The sequence below is a fragment of the Saccostrea cucullata genome, unplaced genomic scaffold, assembly GCF_032062105.1.
Source record: "Saccostrea cucullata isolate Sc308-1 unplaced genomic scaffold, CSIRO_AGI_Scuc_v1 ctg1130, whole genome shotgun sequence".
Taxonomy (NCBI): Eukaryota; Metazoa; Mollusca; class Bivalvia; order Ostreida; family Ostreidae; genus Saccostrea; species Saccostrea cuccullata.
Genome location: NW_026937409.1, coordinates 566,541 through 585,210, shown reverse-complemented (window position 1 = coordinate 585,210; position 18,670 = coordinate 566,541). Strand labels below are relative to the sequence as shown.

Here is an 18,670-nt window from a genome sequence, read left to right as displayed (position 1 = left end):
CATTATTTCAATAGTGGTTGCAACCTATGTTTGGTACTGGAATGCACTCTCAGCCACTATAGAATTTTTTTTTCAATAGTGGTCGTATTTCAATAGTGGTTGCAACCTATGTTTGTTATTGAAATGCACTCTCAGCCACTATTGAAAAAATATTTCAATAGTGGTCGTTATTTCTATAGTGGTTGCAACAGAGCTCCATATGCAGATATAAACAAAAATCATCAAATTTTGAATTTAATATGTATGATTTTTTTCTTTGCCAAATTATAGTTGACAGCTTAAGATATCATATATAAAAAATAAGTTATATCTGATGATTAATTTGTTGACTCCCAGCCTTCTTAATGAATGATAATTAAAAAATCATCAAATTTTGAATTTAAAATGTATGATTTTTTTCTTTTACATAACCACACGTTGACAGCTTATGATAATCATGATATATAAAAAATAAGTTATATCTGTTATGATTAATTTGTTAATTATAAATGAACAATTAATTAAATTTCTTTGAATGATAATTAAAAATTCAGTTCCAAGGTTTAAAAAATATAAGATTGTAAGTCAGAACATGAAATTAAAAAGCAAAATAAATATATTTATTACTTATTTTTACATAACCACACGTTAATAGGCCTGATGGGTAATCATGAACAATTAAACAAATATTTTCGAATACATGTATAATTATTTCTTAATTGGACTATGTAGAGAGATCACCTGCTTTGAGCATCTAAGAGCTGAGAAAAATTTCCCATTTATTAAAAATGATCCTATCTAAAGTTTTTTTTAGTTGATTTTGTCACAAATTAGAAGCATTTTCAAAAAAAAATTCAAAGTGCGTTGATTTTGTCCCAATTTTAACGCACTTAATTTTTTCAAAGTTTTTAATTTTTTCAAAGTGTGTTGCCACAGGCTACTTATTGCCTTATTCCACCCACGATGTGAAATATCTGTAGATAACCCACCCTTAGAACTTAGAGTCCATCCTCCTATCTAGAACAAAGGATTTTGAATATTTGTATATTGAGTGTAATAAAATTTGTAAAGTATGTGTATGAAAATTATATGAATTTTTCTCAACTTCTTAAGTAATAAATCCGATCGACTGTGTGTGAGTCGACTATCCGTGTTAGTCACTAGTCATTTGCAGAATTAGTATGTTTTAAATATCATTCGCTGTCTTCATATATTTTTCTTTACTCTTCATGAAAATATCAACAGATGTGAGAGTAAACTTAACAAATACTAAAAAAACAACATACTTAATCAAATCTAAATAATTAATACTAAAATCTTTAAAGGGATTATAAAAAAAAGTCAATCGCATAAACTTTTACCAAAATGAACAGAATCAAAAAGTAAGATTTCATCTTATATTCTGAGCCTAAAATTAGATTTTATTAAAACACAAAACTAAAATTAGATTTTATTAAAACACAAAATTGAATAACAACACAAAATGAAATAAAGGTTTTACATTTACGATATTTTATCTTGTGTCGGGGTCAAGGCAGAATGACATAATGCAAAAATATAATGGCAGACTTTTGTGCTTATATACATTTTTAATTCCCTCGAGCAATTTTTCTAATATTAAAAGGATTTTTTTTTTTTTTTTGCATTTACCTATTTTTGTCGAAGATTTACTTTACATGTATCTAATTTAAGAAATATCTCAATATGGCCAAAAAGAACTAAATATAACTTTCATATCAAATTAATTGATTATCTATTGTAATTTTTTTTATATATAAAAATGTCATGAATTTGATTTATTATTCATATTTACAGTACAAATTGAATTATTGAGTGTTCATTAAATCAATTTTATTTTTTCAGCCCTAGCCTCTAAATATAGTTTGTTTAACAGTCAATGAACTTTATTCAAAAACATACAAGACAGACATTATAAAATTCATTAAATTTAAAAGTGGATTTCAATGCAGACAGAAGGATGACACTCTATTAGTATAAGTGCAAATAACACTACGATTCCACTATAAATAACAAAACAACTTCTGTATATAGATAGGTTAAACTTTGTGGCCTCCAACTTAGTGTGTATCTCCTGAAGTATGTTCTAACATTAGACATACAAAAGCGCATACATCTAAAGAAGACAATAAACAATGCCATAATTATACCCCACAGGATGAAACTATCTGCTTAAATTAGAACGTGGAAGGAAAACATGTACATATACTTATGTATACTGTCACAATTTTTTATATTTTATTTACATTTGCAGGCTTTTTTAATTCTGTGTTTATGATTCGTTTACATGTACATGTGTAGCTGTATAATGCTATTCCCATAACATTTTGTCGTCCTTTTGTAGGAGCAGAGCAAACACGGACCTCTGAAACATCAGAAGTGGGATCAGGTGCCATGGAGGAGTGAGCATCCCCTGCTGACCGGTCACACCCGCCGTGTGCTCCTTGTCTTGATCGGGGGAAAAACGGAAAAATCCGTTGTCAATTCAGTGTATTAATAATGGACTAACAATAAGTATGAAAAACGTCAGTCAGCATTTGACTCAATGATAAATTGAATTTGCCTACAAGGTCATTGTATCGACCATAGAACTTACGAAATGAATGACTTTAAACGAAACTGCTGATATTCTTGTTTCAACAACTTGCCTGTCAATAATTTACCTCGTTTTAGAAATTTTTTTATCCTAGTTTTACCCTATATCTATAGACCTTCTGGACACGTTATTACAGGTAACATAAATATAATTAATAATGATGACCTCAAATTAATAATTTTTAAAGGTCCTAAATATAGGGAACCCCGAACCTTCAACTGGTGTCGGAATTTCATTAATATTATGGATTCTGTAGAAAATTACACCACGCGATGGGCCAGATATGAAAAAGAAGATGTTGACATTTTGTCAGAATGGATTAAGTGTATCAAATGTTGCAGTTGCGTATTAAAAGATTAAGGGGCAATATGAAAACCATCTATCCTTCTGTATTCAACAATCCAAAAGTGATTTTTTAAAAAATAGATTACATGCTCAGTACGTACGTATACTGGTCCCTGCTGAAAAAGTATGTAACAACGTTGTTTTCTTTGTCAATTTTATTATTTAAAATGTATTTTAGAAGAACTTGGATTTAATCATATAAGTAGTATTCCACTTATACTCATAGTTCCCTGTCTAAAGAAGAAATTGTTCAAATTTTAATTCAGTCTTCAATATTTTTAAGATCCCAAAGAACAAAATTGAACTTGAACCACCATATCTATCTTGGAATCCGTAACTTCATAAAAATCCTTACAAACCAGGAGACATTTTGGGTTCCAGTATATGCTCAACCACGCCTCTTTCTTTACACCTCGCTAAGATATAAACAGTAGTGATGGAGAAACTTCAAGAGTCCTGTGCAACAATATATTCAAGAAGTGATGTAAATCAGATGTGGATACTTGAAATTTCAAAGGAACTACTGATAATTTAAATTCACAGTATTTTACATTTGAAATCATAATATTATACCAAAATCAACAGCTTAAAAACTTACGACTATTCAATTTTATACACAACCATTCCCCAAGATGAATTAAAATTCGGGCTTTTTGATATCATCAATAGCTGCTTTTTCAACAAAATTGAAACTCGTAAATTTACTTACCTTGTCATTTGTAAAATTGTTTTCTTACAAAAGCATTCCGATTACTCTGAAATTGATATCAAAACGATGCTTGAGTTTCTGATTGACAATATCTATGTAGTGTTTGGAGACCAGGTCTTCCAACAATCTATTGGGATTCCCATGGGTACACATTTAGCCCTTTTATTAGCAAACCCATTTTTTGTATTCACATGAAGCAGAATTTGTCCAAAATCTTGTACGTGAAAAGAAGAAAACATGTTGTGTCCTTCAACTCGACTCTTAGATATATCGACGACGTATTGTCAATTAACAATGGTGATTTCCATTCTTGGTAATACGATATATTCTGTTGAGCTTGAGATAAAAGATACCACAGAGTCTGACACATCTGTTTCATATTTGGATATTTTTTCTTGAAAAAGACGTTAATGGTAATCTAACAAACAATAATATATGATAAATATGATGACTTTAACTTCACAATCGTCGTACGCAGTCATTTTTTTAAAATTACGTCAATTGTGAAGGTCAAGGTCAAAGGGTCGGAAAAATTTTGTCACAGGAAATGCACACGTCAAATATGAAAACTCTATCTCTTCTCAATCAAAAGTCAAAAAGAAAAAAATAACAGTTTTGAAAATAAGATTAAACTTCAAGGACAAGGTCACAAGATAAAAAATCAAAGTGAATTAAGAAAGGTCTTATTATAAGCAATACACAGCCCCATGTCTTCTCATTCAAAAGTCATAAGCAAGGATAAGTAAGTCAAAATTTAAGATCAAGAGATCAAAAATTATAGTGCATTCAGAAAGTCTTGTCACAGATAATACACATACTTAATTTAAAAGACATATGTCTTCACAGTCAATAGTTATGGACAATTTAAGGTAAAACTTTTCGAAAAGTAGGTCAAATTTCAAGGACAAGGTCACGAGGTAAAAAAGGGTATCAGATAGGTCTTGTTAATTACAAGCAATACACAGTTTAAAATGAAAGCCCCATGTCTTCTCATTCAAAAGTCATGAGCAAGGTTAATGTTTTTTGGAAGTATGTCAAACTTCCAGGTCATGAGGTCAAAATTCATAGTGTATGCTGAAAGGTCTTGTCACAGGTAATACTATACATTTATTGACTAAGTTTGAGGGCAACATGAACCAAGAACCAAACTGTCTGCCTGAGGCCGTTGGGGTCGACAAAACGCATTTTGCCCAAGAACTTAGTTAAAAATGTGTTGTTATACCTTTCACTTTAATTTTTTTGACATACGTGTGTTTTGTACTGCCTTCCGTGATGTAACCTCAGTGTTCTTTGAACACCAAAGAATGAAAATGAGATAAAGCCCCGCCCATTCTGAGACGTCAGTGGTCCAACATCCCATTGACCGGTCCAACATCTCACTTAGCGGTCCAACATCGATTTTTTTATGCCCGCTCAGCAAACATTACGAATGTTAGACTTTTTTTCGTATAGATTTGTATAGGAACAAATTTTTGAAGGTATAACAAACATCTTTAATACACATCTCATAACTAATATTAAAAGGTTACAAAGCAAATGTCCTCTTGTAGGTATAAGAGAAGACACCAATTTACGTCCCCACGAATCTGCTAACCAATCCATACTACTGTGGAATCATTCAATTCGTTGGTGCAAATATTCGTGGATTGGTTAAGATTTGCAGGTTCATGGGGACGTAAATACGTTGTATTTCCATCAGTGAACTCTTCAGAATTAGAGGCGCGTTTGGTCGTCTGACTGGGACAGCATGGCATTGCGGACAATACAAAACATGTCAGTATCAATCCAATTTTAAATGTTAAGTGCATTTGTCATTCTAACTAAAGAATAAGGGAGCTAAAAGACATAAGAAAAAGAGCGAAAACCCTAACTTTATCGTCCATTAATAAAGATACGACATTTCCGAGGTATGTGTATTGATTTTAAATGTACCATTACGATAAATAGATGCATACGATCACCAAAAGATGTAAATTAATATCCTTGTCATCTCTACTCTTGATTTAAATAAAGTCCACAACAATAAAATATTTCATATGCATTTTGTTAGGATTTGTTCATCGACATTCAACATGTTGTTTACATGTTTATGTTACGTTTGTCCCAGTAATCCCGCGAGATTTGTACATTCTCCGACTTTTTCACAAAAGAGCGCACTAAGAACCATAACTCTTCCATAGTGGAAATAGAACGTATTCATGTCTTCTTTTAAACCTACAATAGGACATATGACTCTGTAACCCTATAATGTTAATTAGTGCAGAATGTATATTTTCAATTAAACATTAAGGATCGAGGCTCATTACACCATCATTTCATTACAGCAACACATATAATGTAAATGTCAAATACTAGTATCAAAAATGGAGGTTTTGATATCATAAATGTTTTTTTTGATTTTTTTTACTTTTTCCTGATTTAAGTAAAATATTTAATGTTGAGTTTATTTGTAGAAATTTCAGTGTCAAATTATGGACATCTTTAGACATGTACGCACATTGACATTACTTCATAATACCTAATATATTTTTCATAAGCAAAAAAAAATTTCTCCCAAAAACAATTAATGCCATTTTCGTACTAATATATGCATAAATAATTAGGAAAATGAGTTCTAAAGAGGCAAGGAACGTATTTCAATGAATTGCATGTTACAAATTGAATGAAGAATCTTTAAACGAAATGCAAATTCCAATCTAAAAAAAATAGTTGGGATAAGAAGTCTACTTGCAAGAGTTTTCTTTCCTAATTACACAAGACTCAAAACATTAAGGAAGCTGCGTGGACATTACATCTAAAATTCAGAATAAAGCATTAAATTCCAGGGAATATATTTAAAACAATAAAGCAAGTATATCAATAAGCCAATGTACAGTAAAAAGTGCAAATAGATTTATCTTTTTTTTTTAATTTCAACATAGACCTAAAGCGTTAGGTCTTTTGTTTCAAGATGGTTGAGATTTCAACTCGAATTTCCTCTATACATACGTGTTGTCATGATAGTAAGAGCTCACCTCTTTCGCTATGACATATCACATTGTTTAGCAATGGTTTGACTGTTGTTTTTTTTTCTTTCATTCCTACTTAAAAACATTCCTTTTCGATTTATGCATAATAAATGCGTTCCTTTGATTTCACTGTTTACAACATTGCATGTTTTGCACTCGGAGCTCCTTTGGTGGCTCGTACCTCACACACTAACCTCGGACGTCAAAGGTGTTTTACCATCTTGCTGAGCCAGTCATGTGATCTTATTTGAATTTCATTCAAATATTACACTTTTTAAATCTGAACTACTTTTTGCATGCTCAACACTGTGTTGTTGCTTTCAAAGACTACTTAAATATAGTTGTAATCAACATGAGGAATAACACAAATAAAGAAACCTTTCCGAAGAACTTTAGGCAGAGGGAATTATGAAATGAGTGACAAGGCAGTTTCCGGCGGAGAAATGTATCGACTTGATGCGTATTACTCACATTCCAGCATGTTTTTTTTCTTCTATTTTTAAAGTGTTTTAAAGATCTAGATCACATTATAAAGATACGCGTACAATCCGTGCCCAGAGGAAAAATCTGATATGAAAACTTCCCTTCAAAATGTATATTCAAGTTACTTTAATTATTGTTTTGATCAGAGTCAAAAGGAAAAAAAAATATTGATAAAATATGGGATGCATAGAGAGTACATTAGTTCAATGACCTAGGTGGCTATTAATGGAACCTTGTGGGGATGTTATGCCAAGAAATGTAAGTAAACATGTAAACATTTATTTCTTTGAAAAGGGACAAAATAAAACCAAAATGACGCAAGAAAGTGATAAAAATGGAGTCAAATGACCTTGAAAATAATGGCCAGATGTTTTTCTTGAATACCCTGTACTTTCTTTTGGAAATGTTACCAGTTTTTATATCTATCCTGACCAATTTTACCCATGTTGATTCCGTTTTTGATTTTGATAGATTTACTTATGAAAAACATCTGATATATACATGTATATGGGTACTTTTTAGTAAATTATAGTTTACTGTAGTTAACTCTAGTTAAAACTCTTATCATAGTTTACGTTGTCAGCGAGGCGCGGTGGTTAGAACGCCTGCTTTGAAGTCATTGAGTAAGGAATTGATCATTTCGTCGTGGGTTTGAATCCAGGACGTGTAGACCGGTCTTTCGGATAAGACTGAATGATATATGAAGAAGGTTGGAGTGTTAGCACCATATTAATCTCTCAAGAACTATTTAATAGCCCTGACTGTTGATGTAAAGACGAATAATGACCCCCATAGAATAATGACCGGGACCCGGTCATTTTTCGACAGCGAAAAATTACTCCCTGTCATCATTCTACGGCGAAAAATGACCACTGGTCATTATTCGACGTCGAAAAATGACTCTGTTTCCCGTAGAAAAAGTGTCATCAACCTAAAAAAAATTGCATACCCCACTGGGAGAAAAATGACCCCCGTGGAATAATGACCTGTATAATACATGTATATGGTTGAAGTGCTAGCACCATAATGATCTATCATGCCCTGAGTACCAGATGCAGGTCTAAATGTCCTCCACAGCAATTTGTTGCAAATCCATATCACAAATGCTTGGTGGTTTATCCATATAACAAGTGCTTGGTGGCATATCCATTTTACAAGTGGTTGGTGGCATATCTACAAGATCTGGGTGGCATATCCATATCACAGGAGCTTGGTGGCATATCCATATCACACGTGCTTGGTGGCATATCCATGTCATAAATGCTTTGTAGCATATTCATATCACAAGTAGTTGGTGATTTGGTGGCATATCTATATCACAAGTGGTTGGTGGCATATCCATATCATAAGTGCTTGGTGATATATCTATTTCACAAGTGGTTGGTGGCATATCCACAAGAGCTTGGTGGCATATCCATATCACACGTGCTTGGTGGCATATCCATATCACAAATGCTTTGCAGCATATCCATATCACAAGTGGTTGGTGGCATATCCATATCACAACTGGTTTGTGGCATATCTATATCACAAGTGGTTTGTGGCATATCCATATCACAAGTGGTTGCTGGTATATCTATTTCACAAGTGCTTGGTGGCATACCCATATCAAAGGTGCTTTGGATATGTAACACTTAGGGGGATCCCGACCCCAAGCACCTGTGCGCTATATGAGAGAAAAAATCTCGATGTTAAACAAACAAAAATATATTGTTGTTTATTGAAGTATCAGAATGTTTACATAACGAATTAAAGTATTTTTAAAGTGATTTACTTATTAAAATATTTATTAGAATTCCCATGTGTAGCAGACCTTATTTTTGTATTTATATGAAGAAGAATTTGTTCAGAATCTTACAAGAAGAAACACGTTCAGTGGCCTTCAACTCGACATTAAGATAAATCGACGAAGTATTGTCAATTAAAATTGTTATTTCCATTCTTAAGTCGATACGATACAACCAAGTAAGCATGAAATGAAAGATACCATAATCCACAGAGTCTGACATATCTGTTTCACATTTGGATATTTTACTAGAAAAAAGCGTTCATGGTAATCTAACAACAAATCTTTATGATTAACGTGATGACTAACCTTCAAGTATATATGGGTTTATATCTCTCGGTAATATTTGATATGCAAGTATGAACAATTTGTATAATGAAGTAAGTCATTGACAAACAAATTGATGAAACAATGATATCAGAAGTCTCGTCTCATAATTTTCATGCTTGATACAATGACTTTGCCACCAAGTACAATCTATCATTGAATCAAAGGCTTACGGACGTTTTACGTACTCATTGTTAGACCATTATTTATACACCGAATTTTCAGTTGATTTTTTCCGTTATTTCCCTATCATGACTAGGAGCACACGTCGGATTTTACCGGTTGTCATAGGATATTCACTCCTTCATGGCACCTGATCCCACCTCTGATGTTTTAGAAGTCCCAGTTTGCTCTGCTCCTGTTTTGTAATGTTTAAAGAACTTTTAAACTTAAATAGTCCTTGTCATTTATTTTACTTGTATTCTTTTGACACGCAATATTTTTGTGTGTGTAATCTCAAATTTCCGAGATTAAATAATTTATATAAACACAAAAAGTTCAGGAATGTATTTCCATATATAAAATAACCTAGTTATCAAAGTATTACATAAAGTACACTTTACCTACCAAAAAATTAAAACGTAATAAGGGACTCCAATATCTATTCACACATTCAAAACATAGTGAAATGTCATCTTTGCTTGAAGGGTGTTGTTTTCTTTAAACATTCGCATCTCTGTTGATTAAATATGTCTATATTTTGGATTGTTTGATTGATTGATTGTTGTTTAACGTCCCTCTCGAGAAATTTTCACTTATATGGAGACGCCACCAATTGCAAGTATATTCTGTTTGTTCTTTTATAGAGAGACATCATGGTATGTCCTGGCAGCACTTTATTTTAGTAAGGGTATCGAATCAAAACATGCAGATAGATTTGAAAATTATACTGGAAATACCAATTACTTTGTTGTCATTTTGCAGTTGTTAGTCGAAAATTTTGCGTTTTTCTTCTACATACGAGGGTGATCAAATAGTTCGCAATCTATCTCAATATTTACAAAACAATTTAGATTTGAATGAACTTTGCCACACCTACAATCATGCATATGTTCTATTAATAGCAAATGAAAAGTAATGATTTTCTCCATTATTATGACGTCACAATGTGAAAATGACGTCATTATATAGGAGATGCGTGATGAAAAATGGTTGTCACAGTCTTACTCGAGGAACGATCGGCTGTAAAGTTCAAGGCATAACTTTGAAATTCCTTTGAAGTATCTTTTAATAATTTGTACAAGATTTATGAAGACAATAGACTTTCCAGATGTTCATTTATAAATAGGATTGATTGTTTTAGTGAAGGTAGGGGGATGGTTCAAAATGACGTTTGTTTTGGAGCACAGTGAAAGCAAGCTGGGGAAGAGATGTGTCTTTTGTTGGGCAATTTGTTATGAAAGATTGCAAAGTTTAGCTAGAAAAAATAGTTGAATATCTTAACAATAATATTATAATTTGATTCCTAACGTATCTTTTGCTTTATACATGAAAGATATTAAATATGAATTTAAAAAAAAACACTTCCATAATACTAGTATTAGATCCATATTCATCTGGATATCAACGTTCCTATAAGACAGCTCTAGGACTCGATCGGGTTGTGATGGTCACCATGCTCTTTCTGGGAAAGGATATCCCTATCAAACCATCCCATTTCCGAGATTTGGTCATTTCAAACAAATAAACTGTTCTTGTTATAAAAATTAACTTGCATGGTAAGAAATATAAGACTAGGAAAAATATTTTAGCGTCTATGAACAGACTGCTTCGGAGCATGTCACATGGCCGCGTGGACCACGTGATTTGCGCATGGGCAGACTGGTGACAGATATTCATTAAAACCAGATAGGGCTACTTTAAAAAGAATAATGAACACTGAAATCTAATTTTATTTGTTCCCCAAACGAAGTTGGGGAACATATTGTTTTTACTCTGTTTCTTATTATTATTATTATTATTATTATTATTATTATTATTATTATTTTTCTTCTTCCTGGGAAAATCTTTTCCGCGAATGATCTTGTAAACTACACGTCCGACTTAGGTGAAACCTTTTTAGGGTCAGTAGGCATGTTATGTAGATTTGCGGAACGAAGGTCATTTTGCGCGCACGTGCTTGCAAGAGCGCGCACGTGCAACGCGTGAAATGACCAAATATAATAGATACAGCCCTAACTTTTCTATTTTTTGATTATATGCTTTGATACTCATAATATAAGTATATATTAGTAGTATAGACGTGTTGACATGGTTAATCAATAGCAAGATCTCACGCACATGCACGTGCGCTTCGCTCTGATTGGCTGAAACTAAAGTCTCAATATCTTTCTTGTTTTTCGTCATAATCCTTTGAAATTTTAAATTTAGTCACACAATATGAAGATCTACAGCATGATATATAATAATTTTCATGAAAGCACGTACATGCTCGTGTGCTGGCAAGAGTGCGCACGTGCAACATGTGAAATTACCAAGATAATGGATGAAGTCGTAACTTTTCTATTTCTTGATGGAATTTTTTGAAACTCACAATGCATGAATATAGTAGTATTATGGACAAGAAGACATGGTCAAAATTGCAAGATCTTACGCGCATGCACGTGCGCTTTGCTCTGATTGGCTGAAACTAAAGTCTCAATATCTTTCTTGTTTTACGTGATAATCCTTTGAGATTTTGAACTTAGTCACATATTATGAACATCTACAGCATGATATATAAGAATTATCATGAAAGCACATAAATCCACGTGTGCTGCAATCTGATTACCTCACTGAAAGTTTACATGCCTATATCTTTCTTGTTTCTCAACAAAACAGGATGAAGTTTAGAATATAAATAGGTATTATGGATTCCTACATGATATTGCTATCAAAATTGAATGCAAGGACGTGCTTGCATGCACATGCGCACGCGCAATGCGTAAAATGAACAATATGTTTGAAAAACGGTAAAATTTATATTTTTATGACTTTTTATTGATCTCTGGAATATAAAGATATGTTAATGGTTTAGACAACATGTCATGATCACCTTGCATGTGCATGCACGTGCGTTTGCGAACAATGCGTTAAATGACAAAAAGTTGATATCATTGTAGCTTTTAAAATTCTTTTATGAAATCCTGCGATACTAAGCATATTGAAAAAAAAAATTAAAGGAAATTTGCACAAAAAGGGAGTTGGGGAGCGTTTGGGGAACATCTGTAACGGTCCCCGTTACAATTAGAACTAGTTTTATTTGTTTTATGGAAGCTATTCAATTTGTTCGCGAACTTTTTGATCACCCTTCATATACTGCTAGAAAATGCATTAGTATCAAAAATCGGATGGAAGTCCGCTGTAAATCGATGAAGTACTAAATATCTTTATATATTGAGTTACCATATCATAATTTTAATCTCATACCGAAATGATAATAAACGTATTTCTGTCTCATAATTACCAAATCTAGATTTGAAATCCGTCAAGTAACACAATGACTGTTTTAATACAATCAAATTCAATGAATTTAAGAGGGCTGGTTGGTTGTAGCCATTTTGAGAATATTGATCTCCTTTAGAAGAATTAAGAGCTCCATTTTAAGATATACCCATATTATCATATTTTAAAACTAAAATAAATGAAATTTTTATTTGTCAAATGATGGTCGACAGCTTAATATACATGTATATGTATCAGATGTGAAAAAAATTAGTCATATCTGATCGTGCATTTGTTGACCCCCAGACTCCTTTAAAACAGTTATTTTAATGCAATAAGTATTTTGATAGCCCGGTTACCCATCAACTGGCTAATTTCTTTCCATAATCCTTTCGAAACTAGAACACCTTATCTTATCCTCCTTCAATGAGTAAAAAGTCTGTAAAACAGTTTGTCTTGTGTTGCCACCTTTGTGACGTTTAATAATTTGTTTGAAATTCTCAAAAGTATTATTAACAATGACATATAATTTTTAGCAGACACAAAATATCAAGATGAGAAATAAACCAATTTTGTTAAGGGAGATAATCCAAATTTACAGTAATTACCACTTAGAGTTAACTGAAAAATCATGAATCTGGGTCTGAAAACGCCACTGACTTGACCGAACTAGGGAAAGTTCAGACCCATTAGATTTTGATTGGTCAATCTCTGCCTCTCATAAGACATGAAACAAAATGACCATTATAAAACACAGCTATACATTATTCAGACTTTCACATTCAGTGAGGACACTTAATGATAACAATAAAAAATTTCAATTAAACTTAAATCTATATTTTCTTTCGTAAACTAACAGTTTACTTCGTCTTTTTATTAGCGATTTTTAAATCACGCAGTTTTGCTGATTATGATTATGATTATTCTAAATTTTATCCATTTCTGAAGGTCTTTTCTTTGACTGACATTCAGATTTTCTTTTTCGTTTACCTTGTCTCAAAGGTTAAGCAGTAGGTTGAATAAAATATACCTCACTGAAATTGTCATTATAAATAACATTTAAGTTTAATTTTAATGTAATTATTATTTTTAAAAAGTTAATCGTAAGTATAAATTATTAAGCTACGTATGTAAATTGATATACCCATGCCTCTTCCAAGAAAAATTCCTCCAATCTTTTGTTCATAGGAACGATAAACATATTTCTTAAGCATTTTCAGCTGTGAAATACGGGTGCTTTTGAAAGAAAAAGACCGTCTAATCAAAGAAGACGGGGGGGGGGGGGGGGGAGAATGCCTAAAGCGTCAGATATTATGAAATCCTGTTCAATATTTGAATTGAATATTTAAATTAACTTCTCATTATTGAAATTTATGAAATTATGAGTAAAAATATCTTTTTCTAAGAGGGAAAAAAAATCTCGTAAATTTTTTTTCTTTTATAAAAATATTAGATGGTATTCGTGGGATTCGAACCCTAGCAATAAAAATCAGAAGTATCGTACTGCTTTGAGACTAACGCGCTAACCACTACGCTACATTGCTCAAGATGATTGTGGACATTTAAATCATGTTTGTGATATGAACCTTGACTTAATAGACTTGAAGTATTTCTCGGAAAGATGCGAATCTTTTGCCATAAAACTGTACTTTTAAGGTATAGTGGGTCTTCGCTCCATGTTTTTGTAAACCAAAAAATGTATATTTTATTTCAAACTTTTAGGATTACCTTTCAAAAAAATGGAGCGAAGATCCACTCATATTGAAAAATAGTTAAAGTATGAGAAAATGATCATTTTTGTTCTTTTTAGTGTATGTATAATTTTTCATAAAGGCAACTATTTTCGATCTTTGTGGGATTTTTGTAAATTGTAGAGATTTTACATTTAGTATGTTTTTGTATTAGATGAAATATCAAATAAAATTTAGATATAATTGAGATTTAATTTTTCACTTCTTATCGGTTGCACTATAGGCACTTTGTCCGCCTTATCCGCCCATCTTCTTATTTATCATAAAAAGCATTTCACAGTATAGTACTAATTGCTTATAAACAGATACATTTGTCCGCCTAAATTTTAGTGCGTAATCCCTTTCCCTTCTTATTTTATAGCTACTCCCATTTGAAAAAAAAATCCAGATTTCAATTCATAAATTTTCAATTTTGAGAAAGTTGCATGCAGGTATAGTTTTTCATAAGGCAACAGCACGCATCATAAAATATACCTACGTGACAAATCTGTGTGATTTGCTATTGGATTAAAGCTTTTATTCAGAATTTATCAACGTGCCTGTTTGTCAATACCATTTGTCGTCAGTTTTGTTTATTTTAATTTCCAGTTTCTGTAATCAGAATCCTGCTAAAACGGACTTAGTGCAACCGATTCATTTTTTTTTTTTAACAATTTTACAATAGCCTAATAGTCATTTTCTTGAATTTATTCTCGTCCAATCAAAACAATGGGAATAAATAAACAAGATTAAGATTCAAAGATACATGAACATCAATAACTCACACAAAGCTTTAAAACATTCCTTAATTAATTCTGTCATTTATATGGAAATCTGAAATACATCGCGTATCTTACCTGTACACAATACTAATTATTTCATGTATTTAAAGTACATTTTCATAAACATATCTTAATAAAATTAATTTTACCTGATGGATCTTGTTTGTAATAAAGAATTAAAAAGTTTTGACATGTCTTATGAAAACAGATACTTTCATCCGACATTACAAAGGAATCAATATATTCACTATCATAATATTCATGTTTACATGACATAATTCACATAGAATTTGTACACTTTGTGCCATTCTGTCAGAATTTACGATAAGGAGTAATTAAGTACATTATAAATAAATGATTGTCGTTTCATATGTACAAATAAGAAATGATTGATTAAATGATTGTCGATTGCTTAACGCCATAAGACAATATTGTGCCCGTGCTTTCGAAATGTTCAGGACTTTTTCTGGTTATTCTTTTAAGAAAAAATCAAACCAGTGAAATATGGATTTTTAAAAAGTTTTTCTTAGATTATACTGTTTCATGGAGTTTTAGGATGTACATGTATTTTTTTCCTCATAGCTTATTTTTTACACAATGGAAGATGTTTTGTAGAAATTTCACTGCTTTAACAACAACATATTATCTTTTATTAGATAACCTTTACATTCAAATAATCTCATATTTTATTTAAAAATATTCGTGTGGGTAGATGTGAATTATAGACATTACATGATTCTTTTTGTGAATTTTTAATTCTAGTGGAATATCTTATAGGTGATGAAAAGGCATACGTGGTCTGCTTCAGTATTTTTTGTTTTGAGAGTGATTTTGACGTCAGGACTAAAATTATAATCTTTCTTATACCTATGTTTGTGTCTGGAATTTCTTGATTTGAATCCTGTATTTTACAATATAATCTTAATAGGTTTATGCTTCTGCAAAAAAGAGGTGCGATATAGACATTGAGTTTTTATATACGTATAGAAACAAGTGAGTATGTAATCACTTTTAAATCTTCCTTCTTAGACAGTTTGCTTCATAAAGGGATCCATATCATTTAGCTGTTAAGTTTGGCTGTTAAGTCAAAATCTTAGAATACTAAAATTGTTCCTGATTTACTTTTTCGTTATATTTTCTTGAGTTCCATTTGTTTGTTGGTTGGTGTCCATTTTGGAAAATTATGCATTCGATTTTATTTGTTTTTAATATCTTTTCTACTACAATGCAATGTCTTATTTATCTTTGTCTAAAGTCATGATGAGTAGGATGCTTTCTATAGGATGACAATTTTAGGCTTGTTTGGGGGCATGGGATAAATGTAGTTGGTAAAGGACTCAGGGCTAACATTGATGGACATTTTATTATAGATTTAAAAAGTGTCAGGTTAAATTATTATTTGCATGAACTAAGAAAAGTATGACTGATTTTGTATCACTTTGGTAAACTATCATTTAAGGATGAAATTGAAGTATATCTAAAATTAAAAAGACTTTATTACATTTCTAGCATTTCCTAAGCAATTTGATAAAGTTTTGATTATCTCCGACAAGTTATTCCACTGGTTTTATTTTTATTTCTCTGTGGTAAACTATCAATAGAATATCAAATAAGTCTACATTTGGAATTAAAAAAATTTATTACTTCAGATGCATTTGCAAAACAATTTAATGTTAAGAAATGTCCCGCTATAAGTTCATTCTGCTGAGAGTATTTTCTCTTCTATAAAGTTCTATTTTGTCTATGCCTTTGAAAGAACAAGAGTTTCTCTTGTTCCTCTTCGATCTGCAAAATACACAGGTTTCGAAAAACATGTTGAATTTCTCAAATATCTTCGAAAGTTCTCCGAAAGGATGGCATACAATAACGGATTAATACAGCTATTCGCAAAACAATTTAATGTTAAGAAATGTCCCGCTATAAGTTCATTCTGATGAGAGTATTTTCTCTTCTATAAAGTTCTATTATGTCTATGCCTTTGAAAGAACAAGAGTTTCTCTTGTTCCTCTTCGGTCTGCAAAATACACAGGTTTCGAAAAACATGTTGAATTTCTCAAATATCTTCGAAAGTTCTCCGAAAGGATGGCATACAATAACGGATTAATACAGCTATTCGCATAAGCCAGGCAGTTAGCAGTCATCAACACGGCAGTGGAACCTATGGTTATTTCATAATCAGTAAAGGTCTGTACGATCAGAATGACTTGGATCGGAAGCCAACAAATAGCAAAGGCAACTACGAAAGTGATGACGAATTTGGTCGTTCGTTGACTCTTTTGTCTCAAGTGAGAACGACGACAGAGTGTTTTTAATAGACAACCATAACACAAGTTAATCAAGGAAAGTGGTAAGGCGTAACCAAGTGCAAAGAAACAACCGTAAAAAACTTTAAATACAAGTTTGTTTCCGACTCCTGCAAGATTCACACAGGCCGATCTATTTTGTCCCATCCACGTGTAGTGTACAATACCGTATTGAAAGAGAATCGGAAAATTACCACAACAGATCAAAGTCCAAGTCACGAGGACCAAAATACAAGTGTTTTGCCGATTTCTTATTCGTTTTGAGAGAACCGGGTGAACCACAGCAATGTATCGATCTATAGACAGAAGCACCAAGGTCCAGACGCTGGCATAAGCACAGACGTGTGATATAAAGTTAACCAGTTTACACCAAACGTTTCCGAATGGCCAGTAGGATATTGCATAGTTCGCAGCCGTGAAAGAGGCACAAAACACCACGAACAAAAGGTCAGCAGTAGCGAGACTTACAACCAAGATGTTGGTTGTGTTCTGAAGTTTTTTCTTCGCCAGGATCACAACTATCACTAGAGCGTTTCCTACTATTCCCACTAGAACTATCAATCCAAATATGACTGGAATTAAACTTTGAACAAGTCTTTCAAATTCCATATATTTGTCGTAGTTGTTGTTGGGTAGATGTTGGTCTTTGCTAGTTGTTACGTTCTCGAATGATACGTTGTGTGTCATTTTGATCAGGTTTGAGAGACTGAAATAAAGAAGAATTTGAGTTTATTTTCCAGGAAACAGATAGTATCAATTTATTATATTTTTTATTTTAGTTTGTCATGATTTTTCCGATTTTACAATTGGCTAATAACCTAAAGATAATTTAGGTATGTTTAACCTTAAAGATAATTTTTTTATATATTTAACCATTAAAACTAAATTTTAAAAAATGTGTTGAATATAAATTAATAATGACACTTATCTTTTCTTTCAATAAAAAAAAATCTTATCCACTTCAAATACTTTAAAGTTAAACTTTATTTAAATGAAGAATATCTACTCACCCGACAAATGAAAAAGTGATTATTTATCAGAGACTCGATATATTTATAGAGTTTTATAACAACTTTAAATGTCAAATGACTATTTCAAGCAGCAACTGTCATCACCTGTATAGAGATAAGTCGCAACTCAATCTGTCAATCACAAATTTAAAAATTAATAAGAATCTTCCA

General features: G+C 31.9%; 1 protein-coding gene across 1 annotated transcript; it reads right to left on the bottom strand.

Moving 5' to 3' along the window:
* Positions 1 to 17,156: 17,156 nt before the first annotated feature.
* LOC134248172 (allatostatin-A receptor-like) lies at positions 17,157 to 18,111 on the bottom strand. The gene has a single exon (XM_062730598.1). The coding sequence runs from the start codon at positions 18,096 to 18,098 to the stop codon at positions 17,157 to 17,159; it is 942 nt and encodes a 313-aa protein (XP_062586582.1). The 5' UTR covers positions 18,099 to 18,111.
* Positions 18,112 to 18,670: the final 559 nt, after the last annotated feature.